At 38.3% G+C, this 20,808-nt stretch overlaps 1 protein-coding gene across 3 annotated transcripts in view; it reads right to left on the bottom strand.

Annotated features, from left to right (window-relative positions):
• Positions 1-19,810, bottom strand: part of myom2a (myomesin 2a) — a 34,945-nt gene extending 15,135 nt beyond the window's left edge. The window contains exons 1-16 of one of the 3 annotated variants that reach the window (XM_008418486.2): positions 19,677-19,810; positions 18,828-18,960; positions 15,509-15,601; positions 14,484-14,619; positions 13,125-13,279; positions 12,799-12,891; positions 9,439-9,527; positions 9,318-9,356; positions 8,985-9,149; positions 7,781-7,942; positions 7,527-7,668; positions 6,583-6,782; positions 6,444-6,497; positions 3,960-4,087; positions 2,263-2,446; positions 584-758 (exon numbers count right to left, since the gene is read on the bottom strand). In XM_008418486.2, coding sequence (XP_008416708.2) covers positions 584-758; positions 2,263-2,446; positions 3,960-4,087; positions 6,444-6,497; positions 6,583-6,782; positions 7,527-7,668; positions 7,781-7,942; positions 8,985-9,149; positions 9,318-9,356; positions 9,439-9,527; positions 12,799-12,891; positions 13,125-13,279; positions 14,484-14,619; positions 15,509-15,601; positions 18,828-18,934 — 1,922 coding nt within the window. In that variant the 5' untranslated portion in view covers positions 18,935-18,960; positions 19,677-19,810. Of the gene's footprint in view, positions 1-583; positions 759-2,262; positions 2,447-3,959; positions 4,088-6,443; positions 6,498-6,570; positions 6,783-7,526; positions 7,669-7,780; positions 7,943-8,984; positions 9,150-9,317; positions 9,357-9,438; positions 9,528-12,798; positions 12,892-13,124; positions 13,280-14,483; positions 14,620-15,508; positions 15,602-18,827; positions 18,961-19,676 lie in introns of all 3 variants that reach the window. The other 2 variants (XM_008418504.2, XM_081610548.1) reach the window with 2 other exon arrangements.
• Positions 19,811-20,808: the final 998 nt, after the last annotated feature.

Genomic DNA, 20,808 nt, shown 5'->3' with positions numbered 1-20,808 from the left:
GTCTATCTGATTTTTGATTAAACTGTGATTAATTAATTACAGCCTCTGCCATTAATTAAATTAAAAATTTTTAATCAAGTTTCACCAAATATTTTACAGATATAACAAGAGGGGAACACCAGGCCTCTGTTTTGGGCCCACTTCTTTTTTTTGGTCCAGTCTTGGGCGGTGGAGCAAAATTGAGGACATAAAGTTTGTCCAAAAAGCAAAACATTGAAACTGAAAAACTGTTTTGAATTTTCTTTTTCGGACTTGATGTTCTTTTCAAACTTTTGGCCCAGTTTGGCGTTTGGGTGGCGCCTCAGGAGAGCGGGAGTGTGGGAACGTAACTGGCACCAAACAAAAGCAGAACAAAATGTTCCCTGCTGTTACATTCAGCGACCAGGGGAATCAGAAATTACTTTGAAAACATCATCGACATTCTGTGTTTACGTGATTCGCTGCTTATGTCAACACACAGCGGGAAAAGATGCGACGTGACAAATTTGGTTAACCTCAGGTAAAAACAACTTTCTACCCCAGAAATCTCTCCCGGCAGTGAGAACTGGAGCTGATCTGCCGTTCAGATCCCGGCACGTCTCACCTGTTGTGTCTGAACGGTTTGTGGTTACAGGGGAACCACTCCTTGGCTCCGACAACCCGGCCGTCGATGTAATAACCCAGCAGGTTTTTCAGATGTTGTGGAGCTTCCCATTGGACAAACACAGAGGACTTGGTGTTTCTGGTGGCAACAATCTTCCCCGGAGCCGAGGGAACGCCTGTTCAATCAAAAACCATCAGTTAAAGAGGTCAGGGTCCATTTACTCCATACTGAATGCATTTAAATTAACTTTGGAGTCAAATGGAAATTGTTATGTCGAAACAAAAATTCAGAATCTACAAAAAATATACATAAAAGTCACATTGATTACATTAAAATCATGTTTAAAGTCTCTGAAGTTGAGTTAAAAAAGGACAAAGATCAATTTTACAATAATTAAGACATGAGACCTTATGTCTTCTTGAACATAATAGTCAGGTGAACAACTCTTTGTAAAGGGTTTATTGTGTTTTAGTGAAACAAACTGGAACAATTTATTCTGTGAAACAAGAGAGTGGTTTTGTTTTTCAAGACATAAAGACAGTGGGAGACGAATACATTGGTGCTTTAACAGCAAACTGAAGGAGTGCATCAAGAAAAGAACAGCATAGAACAGAAGAGAATAGAATAGAAAAAAATAGAACAGAATAGAAAATAATAGAACAGAATAGAATAGAGAATAATAGAACAGAACAGAATAGAATAGAATAGAATAGAAAAGTCATTGTTGATTTAAATTAAAGGTGCAAGACTCCGCATAAAAGTGATTTATGATTTTATTCATACATACCAACCGGCAGCTCGATACCTGCAACACACAGCCACTTTTTAAAAACCTGGCTAAGCTTAAACACTTACATGTTGAGATAAATATTTATATTTACATCATGTAAAACTCTCAGCTACAAACTACGGGGTGTTGTGTGGAAAGTTGCACAGTCAAAAATTAGAGTAATTTGGGTTAAGGAGAAAAAAGTAAAAGTTAATTTTTCAGTCATTTCTTTCACAATATCATGTCACAGTTTCAAACTAAGTATTTAGTTTGGAGTTAAATATTTAGTTTCACACCAAATATTTAGCTCAAACTAAATATTTTTACCTGGAACATAAATATTTAGCTTCAAAGAAAATATGTAGCTTAAAGCTAAATATTTAGCACAAAGCTACATATTTTCTTAGCAATCTAAATATTTCATTTGTAAACCAGATATGTGGCTTATTTAACTTCTAACTAAATATTGTGTTTGAAGCTACCGTTTAGTTTCCAAACTAGATAATAAATTAAATATTTAGTTTGAAATTGTGACGTTTATAAATGAATGAATATTAAGGTGAGAAAAATATTTTTCTTTTCTTTTATGACAGACTAAATAACCAAAATTATTGACTGTGTAACTTTACAAACGACACTCGTTAAAAATAATAATAATTTCACGATGCTGCTTTTCTATAAATCAGGGACTCTGAATTTGTGGAGACACAAACTGGTGAGATAATCCTCAATTTATCTCTTCAGGAATAAAATAAAATAAAAAATTTCAACACAAAGGAAAATAGTCATGAGGTCAGCACTTTAAAACACACATAAAAACTGTTTAAATATTAACACTCTGCGAACCAAAATAAAGATTTTTTAATGTCCGATTGGCTCAGTGAAGCAGTTTAGGCCTGGCTGCTCTTACCATCCTCATCGACCTTTTGGATGGGCTCTGAAGGCGCCGACGCCTCGCTGGAGCCGTACATGTTGACGGAAAAGACTCGGAACTGGTACTTTTGCCCATCTTGCAAATCAAAAACCGGGTACCGGGGCGAGTGCAGTTTGACGGCTGTGTTGATCCGCTGCCACGCTGCAGTGCCTGCTAAGCACTGTGGGAGGAGGGAGGCATAGATGGTAGAGCTCCCATGAAAACCCACAGAGACTTCATGAACGCTTCAACAGCTCAGCTTGTTGGATAAATCAAAACAGACGGGAACTATTTCCGTTACTGTGATGTTTCCAGCTTCCACTAGGCGCTTAAAGCTGCAGTATGCAACTTTTATAGGACATGTTTTCTTTACATATTTGTTGAAACTGCCACCATGTTGTGGCTGTAAGGTGTGAGACAGATAGTCTGTGTAAAAACCTGAGCTCCCAGTGCAAACTGGAAACAACCAATCAGAGCCAGGAGGCGGGTCTTAACTAATGATCCCGCCAATGATTCTGCTACCTTGATTATTAAAATTCCTTAAGGAAAATTATCTGCCTCAAATCTTCGTTAAATTATGTTTTATTACCCTGGTCAACAGCCAAAAAACTGTCTGGGGTTGTTCAACTGTTTGATGTGCTGAACCCAAAAATCACATTGGTTTTGCTGGTTCAGGTCAACTTCCTGAACTATGGATGCAACATGAGCATCAAAATGCAGGACTTGTTCTCACATGTGGATCAGTTTCCTGAGAATCAATGAGTGAAGAGCAGGATTAGAAAAGAGACGGAGGATTTTACACAACGAAGACGTAATGTTCAATTTACATAGACTGACAGAAGTCCAAGTTTATAACATTTAACTAATACAATCTGTTAGAAAACATTTTCTTTCTCCTAAAACCTTTTTTGGATGATAAATATTAACATAAATATCAGAAGATCAGATTTCTCTAAATCAAATTAGAATAAAAACCTGATTGAGAAAAATGGATGTCATTTTTGGATTCAGAGGTGGAAAATATTCCCAATTCAGCTGAAAAAACATAGACAACATCCAAAAAAATCTGTTTTTGTAACCCAGTGTTATTTAGCGCACCGTGTTGCGACCGGGTGATTATTTATGTTGCGCAGCTCTCTCACTTCCACCTACAAGTTGTTGACTAAACCTAACAGCTAGCAGCAACGTCCAATTTTCAAATTTGATCCGAGGGAATTTTCTGATGATGATGTCCGGATTTTATCGTTTTCCGGGGACCAATAAGCATCGTTAAATTGACTGGCGCGATGCCTGGAGGACGGCAGCCTTTCGCCTCCTGTCAGGTTAAGTTGCATCTCTGCCATTAGCACATTGAGCAGTAAGTACATGAGGTTGACTGACAGCGTTAAGCCCCTCCTCCTGGCTCTGATTGGTGGGTTTTGGTTGCAAGTGGTGCATTTCGTCAGACGCCAATAACAGTTCAGTGAGAAGGTTGAGGAGATCGATCTTTTCACAAATTATCTGTCTCATATCATACACTAGCAACATGTTAACAGTTTTTAAATATGTAAAAAAACATTTTTTTAATAAAAGTTACATATTGCAGCTTTGAACAGTTTAAACAAGTGAAGGTTTACGGTTCTGTTTTGTGCAGCAAAGATGCTGCCGAGTGTCTACTGATAAAAATAAAAGGCGAACGGCGAAGCAACACGCACCTTTTCAATGATGTACCAGAGTGGAGCTCGTCCGCGAGGGCTGGGAGGCTTCCAGCTCAGCACCACGTACGATTTCAAAATCTCTGACGCATGCACGTCCGTGGGTTCGCCAGGGAGAGTTACATAGCCTGGATCGGGAGTGAATGCTTCTCAGGTTCAAAGCACACACAGCAGAAGCCATTGAAGGAGTCCCAGTTTGAAGGCTTTTCTCTTACTGAAAATTTCAGAGATTTTCAGTTTCTCTCCAACAGAGAGGAGAAAACTGCTCTCAATAATTCAGTTTGTTTAATTATTTTAAGAAATAAACACCACCTGTCTCATGTGAGGGTCTAAATTGGATTTACTGTTTAGAAGGAAAGCAGGACTCCAGCAACAACCCTGTCTCTGCATCCTGTGTGTTATTTTCACTTTAATTTGATGGTTTTAATCAGTGTTTCGAGTTATTGGTGTAGGGTAGAGAATGACGAGTAATCAGGCTTAGTAAAAAATTAAACACTCTATTAAAGTGTGAACAGAAAAGCTGAAAGAAAACAAAGTGGGAGAATCCAACGCTCAGTTAAAAAATTAATTTGTTAGAAATTCAAAGAATACTAAAAAGAGTTTAACCACCAACAAACCGCCAGAAGTGACAGAAATGACCAAAACCTACCACTGAGGTCAGGTCTGAAGGAAGAGCTACACAGGGCGGTGCAACAAGAGAAACAGAAGAACAGATCTACAAAATCCTAGACAAACAGACCACAGAGACAATCCAGCATCTCCCAGCACAGGGTAAGATACCAGCAGGAAAAGATGGACCAAGTGGCTGGTTTGGTGCACAAAAACATCTGGAGAAATCCCAGGTCTGAATGGGAATCCCCTCTCAAAGTGGTGGAAAGTAAAGGAGCAAAGATCCAGTCTGACATCCAGAACTATACAGACAAAATGGCCGAACAACCGGATATTGAGACCATCGATAAGTGACAGAGGACAGAGGTGGCCAAGGGGCCAGGAAATTCTATCTATCCTATCCAGGAAGCTAGCTATTTAATCAGCAAGCTATTAGCTAGCTAGCTTTTTAGTTAGCCAGATATTTAGTTAGCTGTCTAGTTATTTAGTTGGCTAGCAACAGATGACAGCTGTTGTGATCTATCTATCTATCTATCTATCTATCTATCTATCTATCTATCTATCTATCTATCTATCTATCTATCTATCTATCTATCTATCTATCTATCTATCTATCTATCTATCTATCTATCTATCTATCTATCTATCTATCTATCTATCTATCTATCTATCTATCTATCTATCTATCTAGTAAGCTACAACTCAACATCTGATTCATCTTGTACAACTTCCACACGTTTGCAGGTGACTCATTGATCCATTCAAACTGTTATATAAAAGTATAAACACACTCGTGAATCAGACTCTATGAAGTTTATCTATCTATTCGAGTCTAATTATTAAATTTATGACCCGACTCTGACTCCATTATGTTGCGTCTTGAACCCACAGCGGTGCTGGTCCGCTTCACCGTCCTCTGAGATATCCTCACATCTCTATTTTTAATTGGTTCTCTTTCTACACACTGTATATTTAAATTCAGTAGGGGAGTCTGGAGTAAGTTGAAAAACTTCCTGTTGCTAGGAAACAGTAAAAAACTTTGATCATGTGACCAAATAGTTAGGAGGAAGGATCATTTGATGAAGTTTGTGAAGGCAAGAACCTCATGGGGTAAAGTGGTTACACCTTTATTTCTTAATAAAAGGTTTTCCACTCTTTAAATTAAAACTTATCTATCATAAGTTTCATAATTGTGTTTAGACCATATTAGATTTAAATTAGTTTTATGTGTCAGTTGTGCTATGTACAAACTGAAGATAAACATTTCAGCTGAAGACAAAAAGATAAAGTCGAAAAGGTAACTTTGGGATAAGATGAGCCACGGGAAAACTTTTTTGGACATGCTACATTATTGAAACAGTTATGTTTACATTTGATCTGACTGTTTGAAAGAACAGTCAGATCATATTTCACAATATCCTATATTTAGCGATCAAGCTAAATGTCTCATCTTACTCCAGACTCCCCTGTAGTTATGGTTATATTTGGGTCTACAGGCTAGAAAACAGGCAAATAAAAAGGCAAAGTTTTGGAAAGCAGTTCCTTAAAGGAGATAAAACAGCTCAAGACCAGGAGAAAATGGCTGTAAAACAAAGCACAACTTTAAACTTTGCTACTGTTATCAGTCCAAGCCTGAGGCATTTTTCAAACCCTGTTGCTTTTGCTGATCACGACGTACGCAGATGATAGGATAAAAAGAACGTAGAGTCCCATCAGTTTGATTTTAAATATGAAGAAATGTTGTTTTATGGTGGTTATTCCATGGCGGCGTTGAACAATGGGAATGGGTTAGTATTCGGTGAAAGTGTGAATTATTCTAGGATGAAAAGGAGAGCAAAACTCTGCACAAAGACCAGCCTTTGTGACCTACTGTACCTTCCAGTTCATCATCCTTGATCACTATGTCATATTTCCCTTCAATTTTTATCACTGGTTTTGGAAAGGAGGATAAAACATCCATTAGGATCCGCTGACGTCTTCCTTCCCCGTTCGCTGAATTTACCTTCGTCGGTACCTTGCAGGCGCTGACTCTCCGCGGCGTCGATGGCGGTCACTTTGCCAGACTTGCGTGACGGTCTGCTGATGCCTGCGCTGTTCACGGCTCTCACTCTGAAGTAGTAGGAGTGGCCGACGCCGAGCCCGCTCACCGGGAATTTGCAGACCTTCACCGGCGCCGGGTTGCACTGGACCCAGGTGTCGGTGCCAGCTTCACAGCTACGCAACAGAACAGGAGACAACATGGCAAAAACATTAAGGCTGTTAATACTGATGGGTTTTCACCATCATCGGCAAACCTACAGATCCAAAATCTTCTTTAGGTTGGTGAGGTCAAAGTTTTTTTTTAGGAATAGCTCCATACAACAATGCTTTAAAAGTTATTTATAATTTTATTCACAAAAACTGCAGTACCTGCAGCACAGAGCAACTTAAAAAAATAAATAAAAGATAACTTAAACATTTTATTGTGATGAAAACATCTGCATTCAACAAATGTGAAATGAACTATGGAATGTAATTTTTAAAGTCAAAAATCAACAGTAAAAATTTGGATTAATATTGTTATAGGAGAAAGAAATGGGTTTTTATTTTTCTGCTGTGCTTTATTCTTTAATATATAAATGTGCTTTATTCTTTAATATATAATATATAAACTAAGTTAAGTACTTAGCTTTAAATATTTACTTAGGGAGCTAAAAGCATTTAGTTAGTTAGCAAGCTAAATATTAAGCTTCAAACAAAGAATTAAAACAATCAAATTAAATATTTAGCTCCAAATTAAATGTAAAACATAGGAAAGTAAATATTTAGATTGAAACTATGCACTTAGTTAGCAAGCAAAATATTTAGCTTCAAGTCTCTGATCTAAATAACTTGTTTGAAGCTAGATGTTTAGTTAGCATGCTGGAGTGCTAACGTCTATTGACAGAGAGCCTGCAGTGCTTCAGGTCCCTGACTGACCGATCCACAAAGTATCCGGTGATTGGTGCCTCGTTAACCGTGTTGGGGGGTTTCCAGGCAACCAGGACGTAGTCCGAGTTGACGTCATACGCCTTGACGCTCATCGGAGCTCCAGGAGCTCCTTTCACAGCCGCAGGAGCATCTAGGAGGCAAATTAAAACAGAGACCAGAGGAAGCTTGCAGCTAGACAGTGTAGGGCAGGCGCTACAGCTTTGACGTAGCTAAAGCTACGCTAACCGTATGTAGTGTCTAACCTGAGACAAACAGGTAGGCGCTGTGCTCAGCGGTGCCGTCCTTGGTGAAGATCCGGAGGGTGTAGAGTCCTTCATCGTCTTTGGCCAGCTGAGGAAGAGTCAGAGTCGCCGCTCCGCCACCCACCGACATCTCCACCAGGTTACTGGGCTTCAGCAGCGTGTCTGTGGAAACGCAGGGTGGAGGAACGAGTGAATGGATGAATGGATGGATGGATGAATGGATGGATGAATGGCCGAAACTACTGAATAGATGGATGAATGGATGACCGAAAATAATGAATGAATGAATGACCAAAACATGAACTACTGAATGAATGAATGAATGAATTAATTAATTAATTAATGATCAGAACACGAATGAAGGGGAAAGACGAAATTGTGGATGGATGGATGGTTTAACTGATGGATGGATGGATGGATGGATGGATGGATGGATGGATGGATGGATGGATGGATGGATGGATGGATGGATGGATGACGGTGTAACGGTTGGATGGATGGATGAATGGATGACGGTTTAACGGTTGTGTAACGGATGGATGGATGGATGGATGGATGGATGGATGGATGGATGGATGGATGGATGGATGGATGGATTAACGGTTGGATGGATTAACGGTTGGATGGATGACGGTGTAACGGTCGTGTAACGGTTGGATGGATGGATGGTTTAACTGATGGATGGATGGATGGATGGATGGATGGATGGATGGATGGATGGATGGATGGATGGATGGATGGATGACGGTGTAACGGTTGGATGGATGGATGAATGGATGACGGTTTAACGGTTGTGTAACGGATGGATGGATGGATGGATGGATGGATGGATGGATGGATGGATGGATGGATGGATGGATGGATGGATTAACGGTTGGATGGATTAACGGTTGGATGGATGACGGTGTAACGGTCGTGTAACGGTTGGATGGATGGATGGTTTAACTGATGGATGGATGGATGGATGGATGGATGGATGGATGGATGGATGGATGGATGGATGGATGGATGGATGACGGTGTAACGGTTGGATGGATGGATGAATGGATGACGGTTTAACGGTTGTGTAACGCATGGATGGATGGATGGATGGATGGATGGATGGATGGATGGATGGATGGATGGGTTGATGGATGGATGGATGGATTAACGGTTGGATGGATGACGGTGTAATGGTCGTGTAACGGTTGGATGCTTGTCTCACCGTCTCGGTACCACTGGGCCAGCGGTGGTACGTTGGGCAGGTCAGGAACCACCACCATGCTGCAGGTCAGGCTGGTGGAGCTCCCCTCCACCCCAAAGCTCACTGGGAATCTCTCCAGCAGGGTGACCTCAAGCTTACTGGGATGGATCTCAGTCAGATGGGGAACTGGACCGGGACAAACAGGAAGTGGTCATCGTAAGAATGTTTAAAACCTCTGATCTGATTTTGTCATGATTCTGACTGCGACCATTAGCTTCAGCCCCACAGTAGCACATAGAAACATTTATTGCTATTAATAATTTATTACTACCAGCTATAACAGTGTAATGTTACCGAGACCAAGCTGGCAGGACTCTGCAGCTCCGGATGGTCCTGTCAACAACACAAAGTGACCATCAGTAAAACTCTGAGCACCAGGACGTGAAAACCAAAGAGTCACGGAGGAGAAGCTCACTCTTCACAGTGACCATGGCCTTGCTGGTCGCTGTGCCATGCTGATTGGTCGCTACAGCGCTGTACTCTGCAGTGTCACTCACTACACACCTGCAGACAAGCAAACAATACATACATCCATCAAATCAACTTTAGAAATATATGAAAAACAATGAATGTGGCGTTCATTTGTAGTGAATTAAAAACCGCATTGGGGATAGAAGTGGACTTTCTCTATGGATTTAATTTATTGTTGTCACTACACACTACGGAACTGCACACTATAAGGTTCTGTAAAGAAGAAAAGGACCTCTGGTGTTTGTGTAGGAATGATCGGACCGTCAAAAACATTGTGGCATTATAACAATATATAATGCTGCAGATAAAAAACGTTAAATATTTTATTGATTATCTCTTTCAGATAATTTCCTCAAAATGCACTTTTTCAGTCCTTTGTTTTTTAATATATATTCTATTAATTAAAGTTCCTTTAGGGCTTCAGTGGTGCAGGAGGAACTGTTGCTTTGCAGAAAAAGACGTTCAGGGATCAAATCCCAGCTTGGTGCTTTCTGCATGAATTTTGCATTCTCTCTGTTTGCATGTTTCCGTTTATCGATCGCCCGATCAGTTTTCTCCTCATTCGAGATCTTTAAAAAAAAGAATCAAAATGTTTTTAATGTCCAAATCCAGACATGAACCTGACGGAAATGCTGTGAAACTGAGCAGAGCTGGAATGAACTGAAGGAAAGTGGCACAGAAACAGGAAACCAAAATAATTTGAGAAACGAATACAGGCGATAAGAATAAAACGACTTCTAGCTGATGTGGCTTGAAGCTATTCATTCAGTGGGTGTACTTAGTTTTTCCAGTGACAGTGGAAATGTTTTTCCTACGTTTGTGTGCAGGAGTGGCTAATCACCCGATCAGGTTTATGTTTTTATAACTATTTTTTGCGGTGGCCGACAGGTGCAAATGCACAGCAACAGAGAAAACATGCAAACAAACAAAAAGACACGCGCACAAATGAAATGCAGCAAACATAAAAATAGACAAACAAAAAAAGAGACGCAAACAAAAAGCAAATGAAATGCAGCAAACAAAAAAAGAGATGCAAACAAATGAAGTGCAGCAAGGCTTAGCTTTAATCAGTCAAACCCATTTGCTCAGGAATAAATTAAATACTTTAGTGAACCAAACATTTTTACAGCCATTACCAGGCTTAATATCTGTGTTCCATCTCCACTCATAGGGGAAAACTAGCGGGAGTTTTTAAAACGATTTGCCGGGAGACGAGCGTTCTCTCTCGGTGTACCGAACATGGAGCGCCCGGTCAGCTGACAGCTGGCGAGGGGAGCTGGCTGTTAATACAGCGGGAGCAGACATCTCCGAAAACGTCGGAGCAATATTGGAATTAAGTGATTTATTGATGCACCTAGCAGATATTTCAGATCTATACGTCAACATTCTCGCCTAAAAACTTTGTAAAAAATCATTTTGTGTAATACAGTACTTCTGGAGCACTTCCGGTTTTCAGCACATTTTGTTTGCGTCTCTTTTTTTGTTTTCTGCATTTCATTTGTGCGCGTGTCTTTTTTTTTTTGTTTGCATGTTTTCTCTGTTGCTGCGCATTTGCACCTGTCGGCCACCGTAATTTTTACCCTAAAACATACAGCTTCAATCCATCTGGCACTTTCTCTTTTTTTTAGAGGTTTTGTTGGCTCTAGTGGCCTTTATTTGAAAGTAGTTTGACAGGAGAGAGGGTAATGAGAGACGGGGAAGACATGTGGCAGGTGTCACCAGGCCGGGAATCGAGCCTGTGACCACCAGCATGAGGACTAAGGCCTCGATACATGGGTTGTGCTTTGCCCCTGCACCACCACAGCAACCCACTTTCTCTTTTTTTTTAATTCTGACGGCTTTAAAAAAATCTCTGAATCAGTTTTACAGCTGACCCAACAACAGATCTTCCAGCTTCTGTATTTTTCAGTTTCCAGGCTGCCAACACTGAGTCAAGGGTCTTCGTTCCACCCTGAGGGCGAAACTTAAGGACCAGACAATCTGCCATGACATCAAGTGCATTCCCTCTATAGAAGGAAGAAATGTGACCTTCACTCAAGACAGAACTATTTTAAGACGATCCTCTTTCTCAGCTGCTGCAGCATAAAGTCACTCCTCTATCCAACACTGTTCTTACTTGCTTTCACGTCATGAATACGATCTTTTCTTATTTATATTGAGTAAAACGTTATTAAAAAAAACTGCAGGGTCAGACAGACGGAGACGGGAGAAGAGGTGAAAGGAAGGAGTGAAGCAGGAAGTGAGATAGAAATCACATGCGGAGGGAGGAATGCACGTCTCGAATGACACAAAGGTCAGCACTTTGATACGAACAGCTGATGGCTCCGTCAGCCCCATGCCGTAATCTGTAACTTTAAATCTCCTGTCTCCTGGACAGGAGATTTAAAAAATCTCCTTTCAGAAAAACCAACGGTAAAAAAGAAAAAAAAAAAGAAGAAAACTTGACCTTTGGAGCAATATTTCCATGCGACCGAAGTTGGGTTGGAATAATTAGTTGTGCAGCTTTATGTGTTTTCCAGTCACTTCATGCCATTTTATAGCACAATCAAGTAACTATGTTCTTATAAAAATATTGTATATATCAAATATGACTTAGAAGAAGTTTTACTTTGTAATTTAATGCCTTGAAATTGGGTCTCTGACTCTTTAAAAGCTCCTGCTCTTTCTGAAATATTCATCACAACATGGCTCCTCTATTAACCCTTTAACAGCGTTTTTACCAGCGCTGCACTGAGGAGCTCAGCAGTTTCACCAGATGGTTGCTAATTGCTGCTGGCTAGTCTGAAGGAGCTGAGTGGAGGGAGGCTGCTCTGCTGTGAGGAGGAAACTTGGAAGCTGCAGCTCAGAGGAGGAGCTGCGCCTCGAAGGCGGAGCTAAGTCCCCCCAGGCGTTTTCACAGCTGAATGGTTGCCATGGAGATTAAAGGAGATTTAAACACACATGAAAGAATCAAAGCAACTCTCCAGGTGTGTTTTTGATGAGAGAATAACATTATAAAATGATGTAAAGCTAAAAAAAGTTAATTTCACAGGATACTGCCCCTTTAAGAGATCATAATTTTCACATCATAATTTTGCTGAACGGAATAAGACCCAGTGTTTAAATACCTGATGACCTAGAGGTCATTCTGCCTCTATGGGGTCTTTTCAGAGACTCCAGCTTCCTCTCACAGTCCAGATTTATGAATTTTGTCATGCTTACACTTCTTACAAATCTTGCTGTTCACTTTGTGAATCTTTTTGAGACTGATTTAGCTCCATATAAAACTATAGCAACTCTTTATATTTTCTGATAATTTACTCACCTGCTAATGATCAGACTGTGGACTCCATACTTGCTCTCAATCTTGTACTTTCCCGGGGCGCTCAGTGGGTCGACTGGAACTCCTCCTTTATACCTACAGCCAACCAAATACAGCAAACATTCAGTTTACTCTTACCCCAGAGACGTACAGAAAAGATATTTTGAAATATTTTGGACATTTGTTGTCGATTCAGTGCCAGACAAAATGCACATTAAGCTCCAAAACAAACGTTTTAGTTCTTATTTCTAGGCAGAAGTGGGGAATAATGTTAATGTTAAAAGTTAGGACCACGTATGGGGAGCAGAAACATTTTAAAACATTCGTACCATTTGACAATGGGCCGTGGGTTTCCCTCCACGGTGCAGAACAGCTTCACCGGGGTTTTCTCCCAGACTGTGTGGGGCCGAAGGGCCACCAGGAAGTCTGGCATCTTGGGAATTTCCTCCAATAAATCCACTCTCTTTTTCATCATGTCCTTCACCTGGTGAATGTTTGGAGTAAAACATGATTCAAATAATGACAATATCTGATTACAGATTGATTAAATCTAAGAGTCCTAATCACTTAAAAATGAGTTCATACAATTTATTTTGTTTTATCTTAAAAACGGATTGGAAAAAGTGACTAAAACCAACCATATCTCCTCTTCTATAGTGATGGTTTTCCTGTTTTTGTTGCATGGCTGATAGAATAAAAACAACGCCTGGCAGCCATTTTTACATTTTCTTTATGTTTTGCTGCCACATGTATATATCTGGAATAGAAACAGCCAATCAGAGCCAGGAGGAAGGTCTTAGTGCAGTCAATCAACCTCGTGTATGTGCTGGTAAATGTGTTAATGGTGAAGAAACAACAAAAGTTACATGCTGCTGCTTTAAGAGCTTTGACCAGTTTCACATAACCTGGTTTAAAAATCCTTCTTCTATTCGTGATTCTGGAAACCAGCTTTCTATTTTATATGTTCCTTGTTCTTAAAGCAGCAGTACGTTACTTTTGTTGTCTTTCTACCATTAGCACATTTAGCAGCGTGTACATGAGGGTGACTGACAGCGCCAAGACCCGCCTCCTGGCTCTGATTGGCTGTTTTTGGTCGGGAGCATTTCTTCAGGAAATTTATCCTTTTACAGATTATATATCTCACATTATAACCTCATGACATAATGATTATATTAATAAATATATTAAAAAAACATATTTTTAAAAATTAAAGTTATGTACCTCAGCTTTAAAGTAGAGAAATGATAAGAACATATTTTGTATTTATTTATTCTGCGTTTAAAAATCTCAGATTTTCAGAGTTTTATTTAATTTTAATTAAATTTTATCTGTTTTTACAGTTGTTTATAATATTTTTAGATAATTTTATTTTCAGTGAGGTGTATTTTGTTACTGTTAATTTTACAAGTTAATTTTCCAACTGTGGGATTAATAATGTGAGAAACTGTCATCATAACATTTTAAAATTCCCTACATCTCTATCCTAAACTCAGAGCGGGCGTCTAGTATCCAAAATTTGGGAATTTTCACTTCCCTGTCCTTCAGGAAAAACTCCATCAATCGCTGCTTGGTATCACTGTCTGAACATGAGCAACGTGACTCCAGATGTGTGGAACAAAACCCTCCTGAGAAGTCGCTATTAAAGTGTAACTCAGTGCCATCCATTTACCGTTTCCTTGACTACTTGCCTCTTTTTGGATCGCAATACTTTCCACTTGAGCTTTAGTGGCGATCCTCATCCTGTGCAGCTCCTCCTGAATCACAGCCAGTCCTTTTCCCACGTTTGAACTCACTCTCTGGTACTCCTCGGTTTCCGCAGCAGTCCTAACACCAAACGCAGGAAACGAGCGCTGAATACTTTGTGGAATTACATTTGATAGTGAATTCCTAATGTTACACTGGGATCTAATTAAGTGTTAGTTTGCAGTAATAAATGCTGGCAGTAAATTAATATAGAGCAGGAAATGTGGAACATGGGGAACTCTGCCTACTGAACTCTGTTATGCTTCCAAGAACAGGTTAGGATACGTTTATGGTTTATACAAAATATGTTCATTACAGTTTTTGAATAAAATTATTCTTAGATAATGAGATTTCAGCCTGGTCAGTTCTGCCTTTGAGCCGTTTTATGGCCTCTTGCCACTTCAAATAATCTGCTGCTAGCCACGCCCTCCAACTCAACGTTTACACTCGGACTTGGAAATGTTCTGCAAACAAATGTGCAATTATAAACCACACATCTCTGAAAAGCAGAAGTGCAGCCTCCTGCACAACCAATAAGAAAGCAGCAAGTGGTTTCTGGATGGTAAGTCAAAAACAAAACACTGGTCTATTCCAGCAGCCATTGTACAGAGCATACAGCGATAAAACCAGCTGACCAAAAGTGTTGCAGTTCATCTTGCGTTGCTAGGTAACAGGCTTGGATTCACCGGGGTTGCTAGGTAACAGAGCAGCGCTTGCTGATTTGTGATGTTACATTCCTGAGGTTTACGGCTCATTTTCCAGACACCAAAAGACCTTAACTTACTCCCAAACCCCAGCTGTGCGGATTTGTTTTCAGAAGCAGTAGAAACCAAACCAGAAATACGTAAACATGTTAAATGTGAATTTTGCTCAACAGATCCTCTTTAAGGAAGTGAATGAGAACTAAAGAACAGTAATTAGTGAGTGAAAACCTCAGGCCAGACATGAGCCGGGGTCAGCATGGACTCACCTCTGGCGGGAAGCCGGGACGGTGTAGGCTGGTTCTGCCATAGCCTGTGTGGCCTGAGTCTGCACCTGCTGTGCTGACTGGAAGCTGGATTTCCTGTGGAGATCAGACGCCGTTACAGCTTTTACAAAGACTTTCAGGCATTAAATACGACAGAGCATTAGGGACACGCTAAGAAAAGAAGAAAAAATAATTATGAGACTAAAGTCGTAAACTGACAAGAATCAAGTTATATTTTGATATTAAATTACAATATTATGACTTTCTTCTTGATTATTAGAACTTAATTCTTGTAATTTTCTATTTGTGTAAATGACTTAATTCATTCAAAATATTTTTTCTCATTATTTCAACTTTATTCTTGTATGACTTTATTCATGTAAAACTTTTAGTTTTTCTTAGTACGGCCCATATACTCTGTCGTACTAAATAGGAAGATATTTCGTTGTACTAAAGCGAATTAACACATATTTTTTAAAAATCAAACCGTAATTAGCCATTCTCAGTAAAAAGCTTGGCTACCTAAAGCAAAACTCTACAGATATTTACATATTTGAAGTAAATATTTAAATGTTAAACTGAACATCATCCTGGTTGTTTTTAAAGAGGGTTTTGAGCTTTTAAATGATCAAACTGACGATTTGAATAACTTAAAATACTATGAAGAAATTTACTTTTTCTCTTCTCTGACTGAATGAAAAACATAAAAACTATATGCCACCAGCACTGGTGTAACTATGTTTACATTTCAACTATGGAGTTAAATTAGGACCAAATGTTTTGTTAATTAGAAAAGCAACATTGTAATACAAAAAGTAAAATTTGAAATTAAAAATACACTGCAAAAACACCAAATCTTACCAAGTATTTTTGGTCTAATTTCCAGTGGAAATATCTTAGTACTTGAAATAAGATAAATTAACTTGAATGCAACTTTTTAGCAAGATATAGAGACTTGTTTTAAGTACATAATTACTTAATATTGATGTAAAAGTACCAGTTTTATTGGCAGATAAATTAACTTGTGACATGGGAAAATATCTTAAGTTAAATAATAGAATAAGTACTTTTTTATCAACATTAAGGAAATATTTACTTAAAACAAGTTTCTATATTTTAGGTAGTTTTGTCTCATTTCCAGTTTACTAATATATTTACACTAGAAACTTGACTTGGTAAGATTGAGTGTTTTTACTTAAGCTTTCAATTTATAATTTTGCTTTTCAAATGAAGAAAACATTTGGCTCTAATTTAGCTCCATATTCCTGGAATGAGGATTTGCTACAGTTTGAGCACAAACTAATGAAGGTTCTGCTTTCCTCTCAGCATGACTGAATGAAAACGAGCACAGCTTTAGAGTCCAAAAGCATCAACATGTGATCGTTATGCTGAGAAACCAGTGCAGAAAAATTCATTCATTAATTCACCTGGATTAAGCAGCAGAGCATTAGTAGGAATCACACGTTCACAAGTTAACGTTGGCTTGAGCTCAGGAGCTTCTAGATTATCAGAGAGCTTAAAATTATGTTAAATCAGGATTTTTAATTATGTGCTTTCATTATTATTACCATCTGTAGCACGGGAAAATAATTTTGTTACAAAAATAAATGGAATCGGAATCAAGTTGTGTCAATCGGTTCAGGTTTTCTTTCTTCGAACAGCTGTGACATGTAAGGAAATAAAAAGCAGAATATATTTTGTGGTACTGCTGTGATAATAGTAAAAGTGATAGTAAGAACTGTTAGTTTTTATGTTACTGTAAAGCTGTGACCATGTGCCACATCAATTACAGCCCCACAAACACAAGTAAGGCTCTTGAAAAATGTTCCCATTTGTAATTCGCTTCTTTAGGACACAAGTCACATCGAGAAGTTTGATTTGTATCACTAAACTGCACATAATTAATGGATTTAATCATATTTTCAAATTTATTGATACTCTCACTGACTAAACAGTGAGAAAAAAAAACAGTAAAACAAAAACTTCCAACAATATGGTCAGTTTTGAGGCAAATAAATCAAAATTCTTATATGATTTAATAAATTCCCTCCGATATACAGGATGTGAAATGATAGAGGTAACAGTTTTGAATTTATGAGAAAGTAAAATAATCTCAATAATATGGTTGCATATTGTTGTTTCCAGAACATAAATGATTTGAGTTTTTAGTTTCATATTTTATCAATTAGAGGGAAATAGATCACATTTCAGGATCTGATTGATCATCAGAAATAAACAAGGAAAAATTGTCCAGTTTCCATCTTTGGTCAAACAATCGGTGCAAAAACGTCGTTTTTTTACTCAGCATACAGAACCAGATGTCTAAAAGTTACCAACCAATACTCCTACATTCTCCAATTTGTTACTTTTCTTACTAATTGAGCTTTGAGGAACATGAAAATAAACAATACCCAGCTGGCCTTCCACTGGGTTTGTTTTTTTACAAGTATCGGCTATAAAACGCTGAATATTGAATCTGAAAATCCACCCATTTGTATGAGGAAATGAAAAAAACATCATTATTAACTTCAGTCAGATATTGGTGTAACTGCAGCAGCTGTTTACATTAACGACTTTGTAAAGAGATAATTTGTTCAAAGCAGAAAGCAATTTAAAAATTACTCCAGGTTCACTGAAAAAACACAAACTTCCGAGTTTTATCTCGTTTTTAGAGCAAATATCTTAGTACACCTGAAATAAGATGGAACTTTTTAACAAGATATAGATTTTTAAAGATAATTTCTTAATATTGATTTTACTGGTTTCAATGGTAGAATTTTTCATTTATAGCAAAACATTTTTCTTATGTTTTATGTGAAATAATTTCCTAGTACTTTTGATCAAAATTCAGCAATTATTCACTTAAAAAGCTCCTTAAATTATAAATTAGTACACTTGAAATAAGACAAAACTGACTTCTATGTAACTTTTTAGCAAGATATAAGAGCTGGTTTTAGGGAAATAATTCCTTACGTAATATATATAAGTTCTCGTTCCACTGGCAGATTATTTCCCTTATAACGAGACGAGAAATAATCTGCTAGTGGAACTGGTAGTTATTTCGTCAATATTAAGGAATTATTCACTTAAAAAAGCTCCTACATCTTGCTAAAAAGTTACATAGAAGTTAGCTTTGTCTTATTTCAAGCGTACCAAGATATTTACTCAAGAAATTTAATCAAAATACTTGGTAATTTTGTGTTTTTGCAGTGAAAAGGCCTAAAATGAGTCTGAATCGCATCGTAAAAGTGCAACTGAAGCTGCGTCTGGCAAAGCAGCAGCAGCGGCTTCACAAAGCAGCAGGTGAGCTTCACCGTCATACCTTTCTGTCTGCTGCTTGACAACATGTTTACTGTGATGATAAGCATAATCAGTTTTAACTTGGGTCACAGCCTCCTTCTTATACCAGGGTTTGACTTTGGAAGCCATGACAGGAAAACGTCAGGGAGCTCAGGCTGAAAGCACCGGGGGGAGGGAGAGACCAAACATGGATTATCATGTGAGAAACGTCAACACCACAGTCGCAACCGCCTTTATTTATTACATCCACAGGATTTACACTTCATTAAACTTCACCAGTTTCCTCCTTATGGTCACAGCTCCACTGACAGTGTGAGTCGTTAAGGTTAATTTCTTGCCAAAATCCTAAAATCTAAATAAAAACAGCCTCACAGACTGACCGAAATATATAAAAGAAAGAGACTTTTATCTATTTCACAGATAAAACTCCAACAGATTGTACGTATTCAGCCGTTTGACCTATTTCTAGATCTTCCAACCTCAGCTATGAATAGCTTTTAACAGTCTGTGGATTCAATTATAGGGAAAAAATTAGAATATTTATTATTAGCAACACACATGCTTTACACCACTGATAAAACCACTCAGTAAGATCAGCCGCCTGTTCCAATGATTCTTTCAAAATAAACTGCAGACCACTTATTTAATTCACAATTAACACCAGCAATAATAATTTAAAAAAACTGATTTCAAGTGTATTTAAAACAGACATGCAAGGATTTGAGTTAGATTTCACACCACTGCTAACTGAAATCCTTATTTTACAAAACCCAAAATAAATTTTTACAACAGGTGAACAATGAAAATCAAATAGTTTTCTCCCTAAAAAATAATTAGCAACTCAATTTGAAAAATAACAAAAGCAACTTACCCCAAAAAACTGAAAACAGCACAAAGCGGTGGCAGACCAGCCTAATGCCACTTGGGAAGCTCTTGCTGATAGCAACAAAAATATTACCCTCTCACCGGAGGAATGCTGCGCTCCTTCCACCCCATGTATGGATGCACTTAAGACTATATATAGCATTTACCCCCAAATCCCATTTTCATTCACAATCTGCTGTTTGGAGATGAAGGACACTCATCTGCACCTGCACATTAAACCAATCATGTAGAGGAATGTTTTATTCTGGGACTTTATCCCAGAATTTTAAAACATTTTTTGGGCTCAAATCTCCTTTAAAAAGTTGAAGGAGAAATCTGGATTTTCACGTGACCATGAGAAAAGCTGTGAAACACGAGCAACAATACAACACTTACAAAACTGACATTTTAAATCTCATAATGCTGGTTTTCATATGAAAGGTAGTATTTTCAGAAAGACTGATAAAAACGTTTCTGTGTGAAATGACTCCTCCAAATAAAAGTCAGAATCGGGTTTAATGTTAGTTTCTGGCAGATCCTCCGCGCTCGAGGCTTAGCGAGACCTTTTTAGGTTTCTTGAGACAGTCTGTCCTCCTGCAGGCAGCACTCCGGTTATTTTTAACAGCGAGGCTTGTGTTCCAGAAAGACCTCTCCTTCAGACGCCACAGGAGCTTCTGCAACTATTTATTTCACACAAGTCAATTTATATTAACAAAAATACCACAAATGAACTGAGTCGATCAAACAAAAACAAAAAAAAAGCAACAAATTTAGAGGAAAAAACGAAGAAATGGTGACTGGGAGGACATTTTGTTACACTGAAAGCATGAGGTGTGGAAATAAAGTTATCTGATTTCACTGCAAAACATTCTTCTTCATGAAACAACTTAGCAAATCTGGAAAAGAAGATTTCCTATAAGTGAAAAAATCTGCCACTGCAACTAGAACTTCTTATCAACATTTATGGATAATTTAATTAAAACAAGCTACTACATCTTGTTAAAAAGTTATTTTGCTGCAGTTTAAACTTTTTGAGCCCTGCAACAACACAAAATCTTACCAAGCATTTTATATCTAGTTTAGTACACTTGAAATAAGACAAAACTAAATTACAAGTAACATTTCAGCAGGAATAGGAC

Source organism: Poecilia reticulata, chromosome 1, assembly GCF_904066995.2.
Source record: "Poecilia reticulata chromosome 1, P_reticulata-male-v2, whole genome shotgun sequence".
In the NCBI taxonomy this organism is placed as follows: domain Eukaryota; kingdom Metazoa; phylum Chordata; class Actinopteri; order Cyprinodontiformes; family Poeciliidae; genus Poecilia; species Poecilia reticulata.
This window is presented reverse-complemented; position numbering and strand designations above follow the sequence as displayed.